We start from the raw sequence: 22,156 nt of genomic DNA on the forward strand, positions 1-22,156 counted from the left end.
GCTGGGTATTCCTTTGCCTTTTTTTGCCCTTATCATATATACTCTAAATTCTTCTTCTTTCTTTGCTTCCTTTGCCAACTTTCTGCAAAATTGTTTCTTTTTTGCTTGTCCTTCATAATGCTTTACTTCAGTTTGATGACATAATTTCGCATTGTCAACATCTCCTCTGATTTCACCTATTCCATTTGGTGTGGGGAATTTAATACATTGATGCAGCGTTGATACCACATCTTTTATCGCATGTATCCATGGTCTTCCTAATAACATATTATATGGTGATTCCATATCCACCACGCACAACGTTACATGTGTTTCGATTTCTCCAAGTGGAATTCGTACCACTATCTCTCCTTTAGGTTTTGTTGTAGATTTTCCAAAGTCGTGAACAGAATATGTTGAACTGGACATTTCTTCATCTTTGAATCCCATTCCCCGGAATGCGTGATAAAATATTATATCCACTGAACTTCCTGTATCGATTAAAGTTCTGTTCAATATCCATTCTCCTGTGGATTTTGTCGTTGTCTCCTTCTCTTTTCGCGTAATAGGCACTGTGATAACCAACAGAGGTGTGTGGTTCAAATTTTCTTTAGGTATTTCTGCCGCCATGAATGTTATTTTTTGCTTTTCCCAATCTTTGAAGGGTGATGTCTTTTCTACCGCCATAACTTTCCTTCCTTCAAAATTTCGTTTATGTATTCTTCCTTTGATGTTTTCATGGAATTCATTAATCATCATTTTTGTTATCATATTACACTCCAATCTTTTGTCATCTTCATTAATTCTATTCATCTTTCTTCTAACTGATTCACTGATTTATTTAATCACTTTCTTGATTTGAATCTTCTCAACAACAATCTTCAACTTTCGATCTTCAATTTCCCCTGTTTCTAGCGCCATTATGTAGTTGCAGGAAATCCCACACTACACCCCTCATATGATTTCATTATTATTCAACTCATTTTTAGGTTTATACTCTTAATTTTATTGATCAATCTTAGAATCTTCTTACAAGAAAAGATAAAGAAATTAAGAATAATCTTTGCTCTAGACTTTCTCTCTCCTATTTACTTGTTTCTTACTTCAAAAAAGATTTCTCCATCTCTTTACAACTCGAACGACTATTTATAGGAAAATACATGGTGGATGACAGCTAATCTGTCCTTTATTTTCGGGTATGGTCTGCGACATTCTCGCAACCTTATAAATGTTAATTTCGCAAACTCTCTAATTTTTGCAGGACTATCATATCTTTCTCGTGATCTTAGCTGACGTCATTTATTTTATCATTTCCGAAATTGTTCTGCGACGCTGTTGTGCTGTGTCATTGGTAATTTCGCTGAAATATTTTCATTGCGAGATTCTGATCCTACAACCACACTGTATTAAGCCGCTACAGACATTAGCCTACTACAAACTAACTTGGGTCTGGACTGTAGTTGAACCCCAATCAATCTCACACTGATTCAAGGTACAGTTGCGCTCCTTACGTCTCTGATCCCAGCAGGATACTACGCACTTGATTCCCTTAGCTGATCTCACCTACAACTAAGAGTTGCTACGACCCAAAGTCGAAGACTTTAATAAAAAAATCTGTATCACATAGAAAAGTCTACATGAATAGATAAATATGTCTCCCACAGAAATACCTACAAGTTTTTTTCCGTCTTTTGATGAATCAAGGTGAACGAGAACCAATTGATAAACCAGACTTATATTCCCGAAGAACAGCCTAGTATTATCAATCACTTCACAATAATCTTAATCGACGTGGCGAAAGAAGATATTGTGGAATCACAAACGATGAGACGAAAATGTTTGTGACTACTTTTCTATATTGCCTATCGGAGATATAAATCTCAAGCGAATCGTTACGATTGTACTCAAAACAATAGAATCAGCAAGATCAGATCACACAACTATGATAAAGTAGTATCGGTCTGGCTTCACAATCCCAATGAAGTCTTTAAATCGTTAATATGGTTTTAAAGAAGAAACCTAAGGTGAAAGGAGAATCGACTCTAGCTAATACAACTAGTATCACACAGGAGGTGTGGGGATTAGGTTTCCCAGTTGCTAGAGTTCTCCCTTATATAGTCTTTCAAATCAGGGTTTGCAATCAATGTTAGCTTGGTAACAAAGCATTAAATACTCACCGTTAGATGAAAACCTGATTAGATTCAAGCTAATATCTTTCAACCGTTGGATCGAAAACATAGCTTGTTACATACAAATGAAATGCACGATTTTAGGTTTGTGTAACCTTACCCAAACATGTACATTTGTTGGTTCAATAATAGTTAACCAAATGGTTATCCATATGAGCACTTTCATATCAACCATATTATTCTTCACCATAACTAGTTCAAATGACTCAAATGAACTAGTTAGAGAGTTGTTCAATTGCAAGGAAATCATATGTAACTATACAAGACAAAATCGAAGAAAAAACGATTTGATTCACTCAAATCAGTTCATGAACTTCATAGCCACGGTTTGCAATTCGCATTCCTTAGTTAATATAAATAAGTTCGCAAACAATCGTCTTTAGATATAACCAACTTAAGTTCGCAGACTTAGTTCGCGGACTTAAGTTCCCGGAAGGAGTTCTCAAACTCCAGCAGATTTTCTCGGGTGGAGAACTTCCGCCAGTTCGCAAACTGAGTTCGGGGACTGAGTTCACGGCTCTTGTTCCGGTTCTCTTGATCAACAAAGCTCGCAAACTTCTGTTCAAGAAAAAGGACTTATACATATATGTGTTGCCATACAATGGTTATATCCATCATTGGTTATATAATATAACTCTCATTTCAATCATTGAAACATTCTTAGAGGACGTTATTATATAGTTGTTATTCACAAACTATTTTTCGTCAAAGTAAGCAATTTCCAAAGTGATTGAAATGTATCATGAATTTCGTCCCTAGGTAAAGATGAACTTGGCCAAAGCAAAAGCTTACCAACACATATTTCGAGAAATAGATAGGCGAGATAAACTAGGCTCGAAATAGCAAATGTGTATCATCAAAGTCTATATAGCAAAACGACTTTTGTCTCAAAATAGGAGATAGAGTAGATAGACTATTGAGTGATAGATAAGTTCAAGTCTCCACATACCTTTTAGTCTATGAAGTTCCACCAGTTCCTTGAGTAATCCTTCGCCTTGTTTGATGATTGCCATGGAGTTCTTGAGTTCAACTACACTTTTATCCTAGTCCGAGACTTATCTATAGTAGACTAGAAATCAAGACTTTTAGTTTTTATTACTAACATTAACAAACATGCTTGAGATAGCAACACATGCGAGTTCGACCGAGCAATGCTCTAACAATCTCCGTCTTTGTCAATCTTAGTGACAAAACTATCAATACATATGGAATACAAAAAATAAATAAATAAATTTTTGTAGCTCCTATTCCACATGCCTAATCTTCAACATTACTCGAAATCTTCGTCACTTCCAAGTACTCCAGTGATCCCAAAGGTTGTAAGTTCCGCAACATCGTTGTTGAAAATCCGTAACTATAACAACGAGAAAACAAGAGTTCTCAATCATTGTTATACAGAGTCATAGTATCATTATATAGTATCAAAGTTCAATTGTATCACAACTTCGACAACAATAATTTGGTGATATGTATCACTCCCCCTTAGTCAATACTCCATCTCACATGGAAACCACTCCCCCTTACATAATGATCCGAAAACCATATGTATTTGTAGTGTGAACTACATAATAATTATCCCCCTTTTTGTCAATAAAATTGGTAAAGGTACGAAAACGGGATCCTAATGAAATTTCCGAAAGAGACATTTCATGACCAAAAGAAGGGACATATCATCTTATTTAGATGCAATCATATAGCCGAAGCTAAATGCATTCATCAAGGAGTTTATAAAGATACAAGATAACCCTTATAATATTCCACAGCCGCACTCCCCACAAAGATTTTGCAATTAAGCACAAGTTCAATTAAGAACTCTCCCCCATAATATGTCATTCCCGAAAGAACGATAAGAGCGACCTTAATTTCAAAAGAAAAGAAGGATTTATTTGGACGCAACAAATCACATACAAGTATGAATTTGAATACAAAATAATCAATTAAATTAACCACAAGAGAACCCATGATTAATTTAATCGGAACTGCTCAACATAAGTGAACTTATGGAGACTCAAAAATACTCAATTAGATTAATCACAAGAGAACCCATAATTAATCTAATCGGAATACACAACCAAATTAACCACAAAAGGTAATCAATTTAATTGGTCATGCTCGACATAAGACAACTTACGGAACAACAACTAAATAACCAAACGAGGATGATTAATTTAGTTGATCATGCTCGACATGAAGTACCTCACGGAGGAACAACTAAGCTAAGAATAACTCAGTCGATTGTGCTCAACATAAGACACTTTACGGAACAACACAACATATGCACAAAAATTGTAGACCAGAGGTCGACCAAATACTGTGGAATAATCAAGGATTCATTCTATTTTCCATCACCATTTGCAAAATGACATACAATAGACATAATCCTTGTGAACAAAATATTTTAACCTATCTTCCATGAATAATGATATAATAGGCTTAACTTTTTTTTTGTCAAAAGTTCATTCCTTCTTTTATCAACACATGCATATCGACATATAAAGGACTTAACTTTTGACAAGGTATGGGACAATCACAGTTCACGGACACAAACACACATATCTCATAACAAATTGCAATATATAAAACCATAAATATTAATACTGCAAAAATCATCTTCCAAACAATTTTAGAATTTAAACCAATAAATCTAACTACATGAAGATGAAAACGTTGGACATAGCTATGTGTAATCACAATAATGGTTATTCCAAACTCTAGTTATTTTTCTAACCAAAACAAGAAACATGAGATCTACTAGACATTAAGACCTTTGAATAATTCTTTATCGTCCCCGAACTCCTTGTCGTCAACAGCCATTGGACATAAGGTTCATGAAGGTAGGAGTTAATATCAATAAACCTTCTTGACTGATGTCGAACCAGGGCCTTCTGAATCTCATGAGTCTTAAACACAAAAGCTTTTATTTGATGAATCTCCTTTTGCATATCCTTCAACACTTCAAGAACATCAGAAAACTTCTGAGAATTTGAAGGAACAGATTTAGGCTTCTTCACATTCCTTCTTTTTATTTTCAATGTCGGAGCTAATGGAGATTTCTCTTTTTCCTTCATGAGTGATAGCTTGAAAATCATATCAACATCCTTTTCATCAGAAGATAAGGTACTTGGAGCATCCATAAACGTATGGGTTTGTGAGAAGAAATCACTGTCTCAACAAGTGGTCTTGAGATAAAAAGAATTTTCAAGGGAGGAAAAAGGAATGTAGGGTTAACCTTTAACAGGTTCGTGCACGCACAATTCTGAACCCTAAAGAGAGTAGAATTGTTGAGAATAACCCTCCTTAACTGATAGACAGGGATTCCAAACAAACAAAACTAATAAAAGAAGAGAACAACCTTTTCCTAAAGCCCGATAGGTACATAATCTTGTCTCTTTTGATCAGGCACATGAGAAAAGATTTCCAGATCAACACAATCAAGTTGTGTTGCAGTGAAAAAAAAATTTTCCACCATTTTCCTCTTGAGAGGAATCCACAGACCTCTGTCTATCAAAGAGATTTGACCATACTTTCTTCTCTAATAGTCTTGGTTTATCCTTGGAAACTAACTTCTTAGACGAAGATAAAATCCTACATACCTCAGCGGTCTTCTGAGCAAGTTTAAGCTTATTTGCTAATTGATTTGCTCTTCGTTGAAGTTTGTTGACGTGCCTCAATTGGTTTTTGTACTTGTAACACTTTGAAAGTTCATGATCCTTTAGAGAAAAACATGAGCACGTCAATCTTGGATAAAAATCAGGCTTCTGAGATGTGCAAGCAGCTAGGCACATGGTGGAACCTGAAACATTACATATAGAGTTTCCAAAGAATGGGTAAATTTTTTCTTCCAGATTAGTTGGGTTTTCTTCTGAAAGAATACAAGATTGATGTATGTATTGCTACAATTATCAAAATCAATATTTTCACCAAGAAGTGCAACACTCGATTTCTCGTCTTCATTAGAATCATAGTTGTCCGACATTTCATTAAGAGTTGCAGCAAGACCTTTGTTCCAAGTGTATTTTCTACGATTTAGGCACTCATTTGCAAAATGACCAAATCCCTTACACTTAAAGCACTGAGGCATATCCTCGTCATTAGTTTCATCAATATCCCTATTTTTAGGAGGAATACGATTATGCGGTTTGACTGATGCTTTAGGCTTATCTCTGGAGAACCGTTTACTTCTCTTCAACAGAAGGTCCCTAAACTGTCTTGTGATCATCGAGACCGATTTTTCAAGATCTTCATCTGATGAATCAGTCTCAGAGTAATCGTCTTCAGAGATATAAACTTTTTTTACTTTTATCAAGTAATTTAGTGTATTTTAGTGCTTTGAATGCAACATCCTTAGATTTGGATGAATGCTCATGATCAAAGATCTTAAGATTCCCAACCAGCGTATTTCTGGAGAGATTATCTAGGTTATTTCCCTCAACGATGGCATGCTTTTTAGAATCGTATCTAGATGGCATCGATCTGAGAATTATTATCACAATGTCCTTTTGAAGCCTAGCTTCCTTTTCACTGGTATTTCCATCGAATACGGTTTCTAAAATATCCCAAGCTTCTTTAGACTTGGTGCAATTTGACACATGGTGCTGAAGATTTGGGGTAATGGCATGTATGATGGCATTCAAACCGTCGAAATTTTGCTCTGCAGCAAGCATCTCGGCAGGACTGTATTCACCAATATTCTTGGGAACGTTTACATTTCCTACTGCCACGACGGGAGCATCATAGCCATTAACAACATATACCCATGATTGAAAATCACGTGCTTGAAGGAAAGCTCGCATAACAATTATCCACCATAAGTAATTAGATCCATCGAAGACTGGTGGTACGTTGATAGAGATATCTCCTCTGTTCACAGCGTCAGATCGCTACAAACACAGACTTGTAAGGTCTTGAACGTGTTTGCCTTCTCTAATACCAATTGAAAAGGGGGGTACAAAAACCTCACCCAATATTTCGATTAGCAATCTGTATGGACAAACTCCAATATACTTTCAAGAGAATAAACTAGACTCAATCTTAATAAAGTATATCAAAGAATTATTTCTCTTTCTTGATTCAATTATTTCTCAAGAAAATATAAATCTGCGAGTCTAATTGAATACAAGAGAAAACACTTGAACGGTACCAAAGACCAATGTTCAAGGATCAATCAATTTCAATCAACAACCAAAGGTCGTATTTCCAATTGATTGATTCAAACGCACAACCTGTGATATTTCAATTATATAAAAAAATATAATGCGAAATAGAAATACCACAGACACCAGAATTTTTTTAACGAGGAAACCGCAAATGCAGAAAACCCCGGGACCTAGTCTAGATCAAACACCGCATTGTATTAAGCCGCTACAGACACTAGCCTACTACAAACTAACTTCGGTCTGCACTGTAGTTGAACCCCAATCAATCTCACACTGATTCAAGGTACAATTGCGATCCTTAAGTCTCTGATCTCATCAGGATACTACGCACTTGATTCCATTAGTTGATCTCACCCACAACTAAGAGTTGCTATGAACCAAAGTCGAAGACTTTAATAAACAAATCTGTATCACACAGAAAAGTCTACATGAATAGATAAATCTGTCTCCCACAGAAATACCTACAAGTTTTGTTCTGTCTTTTGATAAATCAAGGTGAACAAGAACCAATTGATAAACCGGACTTATATTCCCGAAGAACAACCTAGTATTATCAATCACCTCACAATAATTTAATCGACGCGGCGAAAGAAGATGTTGTGGAATCACAAACGATGAGATGAAGAAGTTTGTGATTACTTGTCTATCTTGCCTATCATAGATATAAATCTCTAACCAATCATTACGATTGTACTCAAAATGATAGAATCAGCAAGATCAGATCACACAACTACGAGAAAGTAGTATCGGTCTGGCTTCACAATCCCAATGAAGTATTTAAGTCGTTAACCTGGTTTTTAAGAAGAAACCTAAGGTTAAAGGAGAATCGACTATAGATAATACAATTAGTATCACACAGGAGGTGTGGGGATTAGGTTTCCCAGTTGCTAGAGTTCTCCCTTATATAGTATTTCAAATCAGGATTTGCAATCAATGTTAGCTTGGTAACAAAGCATTCAATATTCACCGTTAGATGAAAACCTGATTAGATTCAAGCTAATATCATTGAACCATTGGATAGAAAACTTAGCTTGTTACACACAAATGAAATCACGATTTTAGGTTTGTGTAACCGTACCAAACATGTACACTTCTTGGTTCAACAGTAGTTAACCAAGTGGTTAACCATATGAGAAATTTCATATCAACCATATGTGTTGCCATATAAATAAGTTCACAAACAATCGTCTTTAAATATAACCAGCTTAAGTTCGCATACTTAGTTCGCGGACTTAAGTTCCCGGAAGGAGTTCTCAAACTCCAGCAGATTTTCTCGGGTCGAGAACTTCAGCCAGTTCGCGGACTGAGTTCACGGCTCTTGTTCCGGTTCTCTTGATCAACAAAGTTCGCAAACTTCATTTCAAGTAAAAAGACTTATACATATATGTGTTTCCACGCAATGCTTATATCTATCGTTGGTTATATAATCTAAACTCTCATTTCAATCATTGAAACATTCTTAGAGGACGTTATTATATAGTTGTTATTCATAAACTATTTTTCGTCAAAATAAACAATTTCCAAAGTGATTGAAACGTATCATGAATTTCGTTACTAGGTAAAGATGAACTTGGCCAAATCATAAGCTTACCAACACATATTTCGAGAAATAGATAGGCGAGATAAACTCGGCTCGAAATAGAAAATGTGTATAATCAAAGTCTATATAGAGAAACGACTTTTGTCTCAAAATAGGAGATAGAGTAGATATACTTTTGAGTGATAGATAAGTTCAAGTCTCCACATACCTTTTAGTCGATGAAGTTCCACCAGTTCCTTGAGTAGTCCTTCATCTTGTATGATGATTGCCATGGAGTTCTTGAGCTCAACTACACTTTCTATCCTAGACCAAGACTTAGCTATAGTAGACTAGAAATCAAGACTTATAGTTTTGATCACTAACATTGACAAACATGCTTGAGATAGCAACGCATGCGAGTTCGACCGAGCAATGCTCTAACAGTTATCAAGGATGCGCGTCTTTAACACAGACGGGCGCTGGATTTTCCGACTCAATGTTCAAAGAAACAGATTTGTTGATTTGAACATCCATTTTTCATCTTTGTTCATTCCATAGTGGGAGCAAAATGAACAAACTCTGAGTTTGTTCATTCCACAGGAACTGCTCTAACTCTGTCAAAAAAAAAAGTCACATCAGGAATCATAATCAATTGGTCAAAAACTAAACATTTATTCTTCCAATACATTAACACTAAAGTTTCAACACGAGTCTTATCCTGCAATCCAGAAAATTAAAAAATTATATTAATTCTTTTAGGGTTTAAAGGGTTTCCATTATACTTTTAAGACGAAGGGGAGAAGAAGAATAAGTGGTGTTTCCATTGTTCTTTTAAGATCAGTGAATAAAGGAAACAAGATGGAGATAATACTTTTCGTAGTTCTCTATTATTCGTTAGTATGTTGGGGGTATAGGATTTAAGACCCTTTGATGGGGTAGGAGATCAAGGGCTATCGTTAGTGTCTGGGGGTATATAGAAGAAGAGCCCATCTGTATATCTTCCTTTTATTTTATATTAAGCTAACGGCTTTATTGATGTCAGGTTCTACGAATCAGTTAGTTCCATGAACTGGGACTTCTATGCTAGACTGAATCAAGTTTGTATTGTTGGAATCTAAGGTGTAATTCCTCATTTGAATAGAAATTAACACCATGTTTGTTTACTCCTGACTCATCTGAGTCGTCTGGATCTGAATCATCTGGATCTTAGTGAAATCACCTGACTCATCTGGATCTGACTCGATATGTTTATTTTGAGTCAGATCTGACTCCCCTGACTCGGAAATAAGTGAGTCAGTGGTTTGGTCCCATAAGTCAGGGGTTATGTCTGAGTCAGAGATCGAGTCAGATCTGACTCAAAATGGAAAACAAACGGTCTTACTGCTGACTCGGTCCGAGTCAGGGGTTGACTCATATTCAGACGCCGAGTCAGCTGCAAACAAACAAGTTCTAAATGAATGAACCTAAGCAAGGTTGGCAACGGTTAACATTTGGTTCCCAACAAAACCATTGGCCAAACAGTTTCTAACTGCTAACCACTAGTGCCCCTGTTGGGAAGGGGTGAAGTTTGTTAAACACTGACGGATCTATGAGGGGGCTAAGTGGGGCTTTAGCCCGCCCCCTCACATGTTGAGCTTTTTTTTACCATATGCATTTATGAGAAATTGTAGTTGTAGCCCAGTGTAAGACTAACCCCTATGGACTAGATATTTAGCTGCTAAATTGGCCATCCATGTCAGATTGGTCAACCTCCTAACCCCTATGAGAATGGCCAATCTAGCCGCGAAACGCCTAACAATTCGGCGTCCAACGCCGAAGCAAACAACGTTACATTTTTTATTTTCTAAAAAAACTGATTATTTAATATTTTTCTCTCCATTATTTCTTTTCTCCCCATTTTTTTCTTCTCTCCATCTTTTCCTCTCTCCTCTCTCCTCTTTTTTTCTCTCTCTATTTCTTCCTCTTTCCCCACGTTCTTCGTCATTTTATTTCCTTCTTTTTCTCTCTCTTTATCACTTTCTCTCTTTCTACGAAAAAAATATATAGCGCCGAGCCATTCGGATGGCGAGCAGCTGCTAGGAGAGAGAACTATCCACTATTACTGTTAATTTTTTTCCAACACTTATTTTTTGATTTGCAGCACTTTTCGGCAAATCTAACACTCCAATCCAGCCCATTGGAATTAGTCTAAGCTGATAATAGCCTAAATACCTATCCCACTACGAACGCTCTTTTGACTAGGAATGTCATAAATACGAAATACCTGTGCTATATCTTGTCGATTGAAAACTGAAAATTATTCTCAGTTGCTAACAGCCAAGAGTTAGAGAGGTTGAAAGGAATCTGGAAGCATCTTGAACCCTTGACTCGCCTAATTGATTCTCTGAACAGACCTAAAGGTATAGTGATTTGTATTTTTTTCTTTAACTTGTCAATTTAGGTTTTCTTAAGAGTGTTTCAGCTAACTCTTCAAGTGATGGGTTCATTTGCATGGAGAAGGCACTGTCTACAACTCTTTTAAGAAAAATCGATATCTCAGTACAATAACAAAATCTTTTTTTACATGGTTTTCCTTTCACTGTAGTTCTTAGATAATTTAGCCCTGCCCAACAATAATTCCTGGGTTCGTCCCTGCTGTTAAGGCCAAACATTGTGCCTCTTGGGAACAGACTCTTTTCCCTTGTTTTCAGTCACCATTTTATCTATAAAACCTCCTCTGAATTCCCAGTTCAAATCAAGTTTTTACTCCCTGTTTTGTGTCAAGTTCAGAGTGTCAAAGAGATTACATATTTGCACAATTTAGTTTGTTGTGTCTTGATTGTTTGAAATGCTGCATCAATCAAGAAGGAGATTGTTGTATCCTAAGAGACGCCAATCAACCATACAGCATCATTGTGGGGGAGTAATCGTTTTAAGGACTTAGAGAATTCTCTAGCCTCAATCCACTGTTTGCTATTTCTATTCTCTAATTCTATATGTCCTTTTCTTTTCAATTGTGTTATTGATTTGAATGCTTGAATCATGTTGAAACTGTGTTTACTATATTCCCTGGAATGTTTATGAAGTTGGGTATCGACTGGAATACACCAACATTGCATTTGTGGCAAGCATAAGGGATTAATTAAACTAACATCAATTTACAGGTCAACTGCACACAACATGTTTGTGAAAACGTCACAGTAGAACAAATCCATGTTTATGCCTTCAACCTTTGTTATATTTGGTTGTGTCTTACTTATAGCATATCTTGTATTGAGTATACTAACTTGTCTTCTGTATTGTTACTTACTACATTTTCCAACATGTATAAGTTAGAAACCATATATACATGGTTTGGCATTAACTTTGCCATCATGTCAACTGTTATCATCTAGCTAGGATTCTACTTTTTTCTAAGCATATAAATTAGTCTGGTTTCAAGTACTGACCCAACTGTGTTAATTAATTGTGAGAAATTACACAAGTCCTTGATGTTTTCATCATGCAAGGGGGAACAGATGGTTCCGATTCATCCGAAAGTAGTGAATTTCACCCGATTTTGGTGTTTGTGTCTTGTTTTAACTTGCCAGAGGCAGTGGATTCCTAAAAGAACTTGGGAGTCGTTGCACAAATATTGAACAGCTGAATTGGAAAGAAATGCAACATCAATTGGGTATTAGATTAGTCAATATTGCCAATACAAAACACGATTCTCTGATGAGGCCTGCGTGTTGATTTGGAGAAGTAAAACGGGTCTTAATCAACGGAAAATATTTCGGTTTGAAGTATTATTAAGACAAAATTAGTCCCACACTGTACAAGGCGGTTCTGAAGACCTTTTATATATTGCATTAGATTTGCAATGTTGATCGCCAATTGGCAACGGATTGGACGCTCACTAATAGTTCCTCATGGGCTATCAGCATTTTTTTAAAATACAGCAGTTTTTGTTAGAGTTCTTTAATGGGAAAGAATTCTGCAGTTTTTGTAAGAGTTCTTTAATGGGAAAGAATTCTGCAAGATTATTAATCCCCATGAAGTTGTGGCGGCTGTGCAGGCTGCTATTTTAGGTGGTGAAGTTGATCGGGTCTTGGATGGAGTGTTGCTGTTGGATGTTACTCCTCTCCCTTGGACTCGAGATAGCTGGAGGGGTAATGACTGCATTGACTTACAGCTTTCTAAACATAAAAATCCCAACTTGTGTTTCTTATATTCATCCGATGCACAGTGATAGTTATGAGTAAGCACATGTTATGTGTTAAGCTTATTGTGTCGTTGTTGTATTCTATACGAGTAAGAGTGACATAGCTCAGAGTCTCAAAGGGTTGTTCAAGCAATTAAAATAAAAAATAGTGGCTGTTGGATTCGATCCTAAGGTGTCAACGTAAGGCCCAATATACATTATTTAGCGGCTATGATCCGTTTCCTATCATTGTTTGCTGTATTGGGTTGATATCCCAAGCAAAAAAATTCGGAACTTCAAGATCTCAATTTGATTTGGGGATGGCTTCTTCAACTTCTCGCAGTCGCTCATTTCTAACAGATGATATCTTGATTGAGATTTTTACTTATCTTCCTCTGAATTCAATCTATAAATTCAAATGTCTATCCAAGGTATGGTTATCTAACCTCTCAAACCCTAATTTCATGATCAAATGGTACCGAGTCAATCACAAGTCTCTTCCATGGATACTATATTATTCATTTATTGATCACGATGATGAAAAACGTTTGAAATATAAGACGACATATCCTGATTTACATTCAGGGTTTATGTCTAGAAATGAACATTTGTTCTCTTTTAAGTTTCTTATGAATCAGAAACAAATTGGAGCTACCTTATGCCTGTTAAGTTCTAGTAATGGTTTGGTACTTTGTTCTTCATTATCTTCAGATGGTAGGAAATATCATGTTTGTAATCCACTAACTCAGAAGTGGGTTTCACTTCCTTCATCACCGCCGTTCCCAGACTGGAGCAATTAGTGTTACTGGTATATTTTGTGAATATTCATCATCGTTCGCAAGTTGTTATAAGGTTGTACGTATCCCACAATTTGATGAGCCTTCCAAGAAATTTATTGTTGAGATATTTTGTTCTGATCTAGGTGTGTGGGAAAGTTTCCAAGTTTCTTGTGGTGAAAATGTTGTGTGGAAATTCTCTAATATTTATGAAGTTGTTATCCTTAATGGTGTGCTGTTTTGGATTCAAAAGGGGGATAGAATGTTAGTTTGCAATCTCAATCAGAAAAATACAAGTGATAGACATGGATGTAGTTTGATTAATTTGCCAGATATGGAGTTTTGATGATGATGAGTTTGGTATCTTTCGTAGTTGTATTGGGGAGTCAGAAGGCAGGGTTTGTTATGCTGAAACTAAAACTACAACAAGGGGAATGACTGTGAGTCTTTGGGTGCTCAATGAGGTCAACTGGCAAATATTGCACAAAGGTATTTCAGTAGGTATTATCTTCACAGAACTGCGTTCTCGAATAGGTAAAGTTGCAGTAATCCAAGTTTTAGGTTTCAGTCCTGTTGACCGAAATGTTGTTCTGCTCGGTCACAAGCACTGGGTTTGGGGGTTTAATGTTCAAACTAGAAGCTTCGAAGAGCTCTGCTTGGATAACAGACATGTATGTGATGCAGATGCGATGTTCCTGCCGTTTGTGGTAAAGCCAATGCCAACAGTACTTCCACTGCCCTCTTGGATATAGACACTTTAAAGTGATCTTCGCATTTCAAATTTTGAATATGGAATGGAAACAGTGTAAGGTTTACTAAGTGATCTTCTCATTTTTTCTCTTTTAGCTGTTTTTAGTCTTGCTATTTTTATATTCAGAAACTCAATGATGAACTCGATTCCTTAGACGCACTGGATTTTCTTTCAAATCCAAGGATATCAAGATGATATTTTGTTCTTATTCTTAGTATTATCAATTGGGTTGTTTATCTTAGTAACTCTCCGACTTTTTATCAAGAAACTTTCATATCTCTTACTCGTCACTGTCACAACTAACTATTGTATTCGATATCTTTAAGTTCTTAACTTCTGCAGTACATTGTTTCTCTACTTTCTTTCTTTTTTGCGATCAGTTTCTGACTTTCCTTACTTGACAATTAGTCCTAGCTTTAGTAGTATAAGTTCTTTATTTCCTACTATATATATTTCTTATTAGGCTATCTTTTTCTTATTTCTGGTTTGTTTCCTAGTTTAGATGATTGCCTTTTCCTAGACCTAGTACTATTTGGGATCATACAAGAAAGTTCTGGAATCAAATTCCAGTTCCCATATAAATAAACAATCAAAACCCCTCTCTTCTCCTCACAAAATTTTCATAACAAAGCTCTTAAGCAATTTTTTTCCCTGAGCAAATTTTTTGTCTGTAAGTTGTTATAGTAATTTTTTTGTCTGCAAGCTATTATAGCATTGGAGAATGGCAGGAAAAGAGGAAAGTCCAGCGATTGGTATTGATTTGGGTACAACATATTCATGTATAGGAGTATGGCAACATGATAAAGTTGAGATTATTGCTAATGATCAAGGAAATAGAACAACACCTTCTTATGTTGCTTTTACTGATACTGAACTTTTGATTGGTGATACTGCTAAAAATCAAGTTGCTGGGAATCCTGTTAATACCGTCTTTGGTAAGACATTGGTTCTTTTCTTACTTTCTTTCAGTCTCTGAATTTGTTGGTTTTTGGTTTGGGTGTATAGTGTCTGACTCTGTTAGAGTCCAGTATGATCAGTTTTTTACATGTCTGGGTTGTGTAGATTAGTTAGATGATTGTGTCTGACTCAATGTGCATGTTTCTGTAATTTGAATTATGAATTTGTCTAGATTGACTAACCGATTTGAATTGAACTAGGCACATTCGGCTTATTAGCGTAGTGTAGACCTTAGTAGTGGCCCAAGTCCTCTTATCTTTGGATGGATACGAGTCAGACTTATCCAGTCAGACTAGGACAAGTTGGCTTGATTTGAACAAAACGTAAACGTTTGGCCTGGTTCCAAATTTATTCATATCTGTACATAGTCTGACTCCACTGAGTCAAATTGAGTTAAACGATCCAGCAAAAAAGAGTTTGCACCACTTTGTTTTTGTTGGTCTTGAATTGTTGTGCATCTTCGTCTGTTTGATAGTGCTTGTAGTGAATTACTCTTGTTTATGAATTATTGTGAATGTTTGTACTGAATTTTTCTGGTTTCTGGCATTTGTAGATGCAAAGCGTTTGATAGGGAGGAGGGCTTCGGATCCATCAGTTCGAACTGATATGAAGCTATGGCCTTTCAAGGTTACTGCTGGACCATGTGAAAACCTCATGATTACGGCCACATACAAAGGCGAAGAGACAAGTTTCAGCTGAAGAAATATCATCTATGGTTGTTATCAAAATGCGCGAGATTGCGGAAGCTTATGTTGGTTCTCCTATAAGGAATGCTGTTGTTACTGTCCCTGCATACTTCAATGATAGGCAGCGTCAAGCTACAATGGATGCTGGCGTCCTTGCTGGTCTTCATGTGATGCAAACTGTCAAAGAACCAATTGCTGCTGCAATTGCATATGGTCTTGATAAGAAGGTGTCAAGTACTGGGGAAAAGAATGTTCTTATTTTTTACCTTGGTGGTGGCACATTTGATGTTTCCTTACTGAATATTGATGAAGAGGGTATTTTCGAAGTGAAGACTACTGCTGGAGATACCCATCTAGGAGGAGAAGATTTCGATAACAGGATGGTGAATCACTTTGTGCAAGAGTTTAAGAGGAAGAATAAGAAGGACATCAGTGGAAATTCTAGGGCATTAAGAAGGTTGAGAACATCGTGTGAGAGGGCGAAGAGGACTCTTTCATCCACTGCCCAGACTGCAATTGAAATTGATTCTTTATATGAAGGTGTTGGTTTGTACACTTCTATTACTCGTGCGAGATTTGAAGAGATGAACATGGATCTTTTTAGGAAGTGTATGGAGCTTGTTGAGAAGTGTTTGAGGGATGCTAAGATTGACAGAAACAATGTGCATGATGTTGTTCTAGTTGGTGGATCAAGTAGGATTCCGAAAGTACAGCAGTTGTTGCAGGAGTTCTTCAGTGGGAAAGAACTCTGCAAGAGTATTAATCCCGACGAAGCTGTGGCATATGGAGCGGCTGTGGTGGCTGGGATTTTAGGTAGTCAACTAGGTATCACCCGGCCTATGGCCGGGTTCAACCTTTATGTAGGATTTTAGAGTTAGCTGTGTTGGGGCTGTAATCTACGCTTTCAGCGTGGTTAGGTTAAGCCTAATCTCCTATGCTTTAATCATAATCAACTAAAATTAGATACTCAGCAAATTATGTGGTGCATTCTAAGAAATAAGCCGATATTTTGTAGTTCATGTAATCGTAAAAGTGTGAATTCTTTACATTTTTTATTTTTTGGGAAATGATAATCTACTTTGGTAAGTCGAATGATACACTACAAACATTACAGAACTGAATTAAACGAACTGCTATGGTCCTATGCCGATGGGAATAAACAACATATACAACAAAGTAGCTGGATCGGTTCCTAAACCAGGACAAAAATAGTACTATTTGGAACTCAAAATGGTTGTGCTGGTGGTCCTTCAATGGGTGCTAATGGCGGTGCCGTTAAGATCGAGGAAGTCGATTAAATGGAAGCAAGTATATCATCATTTCCGGTTTTACTTACTGGGGAAAGATTCATCCCATCTCCATTAGCCTGGCTTGATGGTAACGTTCACAAATTCAAACCAGACGCCTTAAGCAATCTCCTCTGATAAGGATGACCGGCACCTGTCTTGAAGCACGAGATCTCTCAAGCTCAAATTCAGTATTTGGAAGGTTCCTCCAAGAGAGAGCACCTTCTCCCTTGAAAACACTATATGGAGCATGTACTCTGCCTGAACCACCGACAGCAACAGGATCCTGTAGGTCGAAAGTAAAGCTTCAAGACAGCAACATATCTTCAGTTTTATGAACTTTTCTTGATAACGTGAAGCCTGACACTGATCTACTAACCACTGAAGAGCTGCAAACTATCTTCGTCATTTTCTTCAGCAAAATAGGAAAGCAGTTCTTCTACCTAAGTGTAGAATGCTAGCTAATTGATAAAATAAAGCGAGATTACATGGAACAAAAAATGCTCTGCGAGCTCCTCGACAAAAGCTGGCCTGCTCCTGTTGTTGTCTCTCCTTCCTCTTTTCTGCACTTTTCTTTTCCTTCTTATGTGAATTTGGAGAGATTCACAATTCGCACACAACCTCATTATGCTGCATGTTGAGGCAGAAGGCAATCCTCGAGCTGAAAGGACATTGAGGTTCATTTATAAAGTAAACATCCCCAGTCTCCTTTGATACCAACCACCCATTTGCAAGGTCTGAAGCTGCATTGACGGCACCATCTCGATTGCCTCGCTACAATGCTCTCAACATCCGCCACAGGGATCGGTGAGTCCAACCTCAGCTTGCGAGCAACATCAACAAGTGGAATGCCAGAATAAGAGATGCTTATATTGCGAAGCACCGTCCTGATGACATTACGCCGCAGCCTCACAATCAGATCAGGAGTCCTGTCTGAGCTGAAAGCGTGAAAGTACTTGCATATTTATCCACAACATTCCTAAACAACTCTAAATCACCTATACGAATAGCCTGAAAACCACAACAAGATTTGAAGATCTCTTGTCAAAATCCTTAGATAATGTGTAACATTTGATGTGATTTTTTCCTACTTGACTAGTTAAAGGGCTCACACGGAGCAATAACTTTAACAGTCAACACCTATCTAACTAGCGTTTAACCAGTGTGAAAAATGCAACCTAGCGTTTAACCAACGTGAGCAGAAAAATAGGCAATACCTCATTTAGTGCAAATTTGAAGAGTCAAACTCACATTTGTAAGCTCAAAGTATGGCCCCATAACTGTTTTCATGCCTTTCTACATGAAGACAGTTCTCTCTGATGTTTCCGCCATTAGCAATCGAACTATGATGACCCATTTGTTGCACTGAACTCGGAAGCCAAGGGATCCAACAGGAGCTTTATGAGCAGCTTGCAGGAGGCTCTCTTTCGTATCAGTGTACTTAAACTGAATAACCCTAACCTTTTCCAAGTAAAAAAGGTATCAACAGAACTGCATAAAGAAAGTACAGTTACATAACCTGACAACAAGTACCTCCCGTAACTAATCATTATTATACAGTAACTTACTAAGTAGACTACCTAAGCTTCCTCTAATCATAACAACATAGCCCGCCCAGAAATGGCATATGCATTCCACATGTCTGATTAATACATTGATACACATTGCTCATAGGATAAATAAATAACTTGCCTGACTCGATTTTTCTAAAACAAGTAAAAGGAAAAGTGCCAAAACAAGGTGAAACATGTCTAGAAGGGAAGAAAAAGGTATATCAGGGTGTAGACCATGAGAACCTAGGTTACACAAGTGATACAATAAGGTAAAAGTCACCATTTTCGGTTTCGGAACACAAGACCAATTCAAAAATGTATATCACCATACAGATAAAAACATATGCAAGACAATAACATATATTGAAATAATGTAATTTCTATCTAATAGTTGATTGCGAACCATTTTGATCATCCCTTCTTTCCTTGAGTTCTCAAATTTAAATAATAATTGGTAATAATTCTATTGAGTTAATAGATCATTGGTACCAGGATGAGGTCAGAGACAAACACGAACCTCATGCTCTTCTGGGTCAACACGATGCTTAGGCACCATCATGTCTAGCGCCTTTCCAGATTCATCAAAGTAAGCCTCAAGCTTTGCATCTTCCGGGATTCTTGTTGCGAGCTGGATTTCCCTCTAACAAATTCGCCAGGTGGACAGTGCTCTGGTGATGGATCTGCGAGTTTGAATGTCCTGGAGATTCGTGCATTCTTGCAGTGCTTACACATGATATCTTGACGATGCCACAAGTAAGAATGTTCCTCCATGAGACTTTTACCTTCTGTAAATCTGTAAAAGGCAAGCCGCAAGCTAACAACAACGCAATAACCTTCTTTATTCTCATATATAGCTTTTGCAGCACTGCGTCATTCCTCGTCGTCCCATCAAACCCATTCAACCAGGTAGGCTTAGCAGGAGGATTATTTGGCAATCGGTCTTCATCACTTCCTAGCAGGAGGATTATTTGGCAATCGGTCTTCATCACTTCCTCCGTTTGTTACTTCCTGGGGAAATCCATCCCATCTCCATTAACCTGGTTTGATGGTGAAGTTGACAAATTCAAACCAGACCCATTAACTATTAAGCAATCTCCTCTGAGTAGGATGACCAGCAGCTGTCTTAGATGCAGGAGGTCTCTTAAGCTCAAAATCAGCATTTGGAAGGTTCCTCCATGAGAGAGCAGCTTTTCCCTTGAAAACAGTATATGGAGCATGTACTCTGCCTGAGTCATTAATAGCAACAAGATCCTGTAGCTTGAAAAATAAAACTACAAGACAGCAACACAACTTAAGTTTTATGAACTTTTCTTCATAATGTTAAGCCTGACATTGATTTCCAAACCATTGAAGAACCACAAATTTTCTTTTTCATTTTCTTCAGAAAAAAAAGGAAAGCAATTCTTCTAACTAAGTGCAGAATACTAGCTAACGGATAAAATAAAGAGAGATTACATAGAACAGCAAATGTCCTATCTTACAAACACTATTAACATAAACCTAATGGTTAGCAAAGAAAGAGAATGCTGAACAGGATATCACTGGCATGCCTGGCACCAGAACATTAAGACTCCTGTAACTGAAGAAACACAGAAAATGTAAAGCACATAAAACATTAAGTTCAAATTCGGTAACAAAATTAACAACCTACTATTAAATTGTAAACATCTCAAGTATCAAATTAACAATCTACTATTAAATTGCAAACATCTCAAGTATCAAATAAAGTATGAGCAACATTTCCATGTTTCAAATAATAAATAGATTCTATTTTTTGCACCTCACTACATGAATCTTTAGTTGTGCGACTACTAACATACTCATTGGCAGAGAGCTCTATAACAATAACTATAACAACAACAACCAACCATTTACATCACCTTCTCATTCAACTTTCAGATAAAAAAACATAAACTACATCTCAGATTCTCAGTGCTCATAATCCGTCGCTGCCCTATGGGTAACTAGTCATCCCAACAGTCGAGCTAGCTCGTTTAGTTATCTTAGCAGCCTGAGTTGTAGCCTTGACAAAGTACATATAAAAGTAGACATTCAGAATCATCGTAGCAACAACAAACACAGCTCCAGCAATAAACACACCTTTACGCAAAGTCTCACAAGTCAAATTCTGCGCATAAATCGCTCCCCTGTACTTAGTATGATACGCATTCTTCGTTGCCCCAGCAATAACACACGCCTCAGCAACCAGAAAAGTCATCCAGGAACATGCAAAATAGATAATCGACCAAGCCCGATTGCTCCCAGGTGCTAAAGGTCTCCCGAAACACATACACTTAGTAATCCCCATAAGCAATGATTCACTAGCCAATAAGAACAAAAATGCGCCAACCCCATAACCAGTAGCTACATCAGAGTTATAAACACAGTATGAATCGTTAGTCTTTGGATCCTTAACAATTGAACCAGTACTCCTCCTCCGTTCAGCAGCAATTGCAAACCCAAATGCCACTAAGCTCAATGCAACCACTAGGATATGAACCAGTGTTGAACCCCTTCCTTCCCCCATCACTGTATAAACAAAAATTCATTGAGGAATTTAAACAAACAGTATATTAGCATAAAAAATTAGTACTAAAAATTCAAAATTGCACCTGAAAGTTTGATTAAATTAATGGATATAATCAGTCAAATATAGTAAGATTAAATAATAGATCGTGGGAGAGAGATTTAGTTGCTTACCAGTAAGAAAATGATGAAGAAGGAAAAATAAAACTAGGGTTTATCTTCCTTGTTCTTCGCCTTCGTTTTCGCCCTTTTCTGGATCTAGATTCTAAAGTTACAGAGAAAGGGTTTTAGACAAAGGGTCCTCTTTTTATGCTCATTTTAGGGTTCATAGAGATTCACATTGTGATGAGATTTTTGACCACTTTATGTAAAAAAATGATTTTTTAGTGTAAAGTAAAGTACGTTTTTAAGATCTGTTGCTGCTGGCCACTGGATTATAACTCACATTTCTGGTGTCCAAGACTCTAAAGTTATAAATTTTGGATCCTAAAAGTTTATGCCAAATTGCAAATTGTAAGTCGCTTAATAAATTTTGATTACAGGACATATATCTTAATCACGCTGATTAAGTCTTTCAATAAATTCTGATCACGGCATATATTTTGAGTTACAATGA

General features: G+C 36.9%; 1 protein-coding gene and 1 pseudogene across 1 annotated transcript; one reads left to right on the forward strand and one right to left on the reverse strand.

Annotated features, from left to right (window-relative positions):
- The first annotated feature begins 11,138 nt into the window (after positions 1-11,138).
- Positions 11,139-17,261, forward strand: LOC113284210 (annotated as a pseudogene).
- A 3,427-nt stretch (positions 17,262-20,688) lies between these two features.
- LOC113284211 lies at positions 20,689-21,893 on the reverse strand. Its single transcript, XM_026533623.1, has 2 exons — positions 21,715-21,893; positions 20,689-21,543 (listed from the first exon to the last, which is right to left on the reverse strand). Exon 2 carries the CDS (start codon positions 21,539-21,541, stop codon positions 20,969-20,971), a length of 573 nt encoding a protein of 190 aa, XP_026389408.1. The 5' UTR covers positions 21,542-21,543; positions 21,715-21,893; the 3' UTR covers positions 20,689-20,968.
- Positions 21,894-22,156: the final 263 nt, after the last annotated feature.

The sequence above is a fragment of the Papaver somniferum genome, chromosome 5, assembly GCF_003573695.1.
Source record: "Papaver somniferum cultivar HN1 chromosome 5, ASM357369v1, whole genome shotgun sequence".
NCBI lineage: Eukaryota > Viridiplantae > Streptophyta > Magnoliopsida > Ranunculales > Papaveraceae > Papaver > Papaver somniferum.

Bases quoted from the DNA above. Each gene is read 5' to 3' on its own strand.
- LOC113284211 (XM_026533623.1), bottom strand. From the start codon at position 21,541: ATGGGGGAAGGAAGGGGTTCAACACTGGTTCATATCCTAGTGGTTGCA.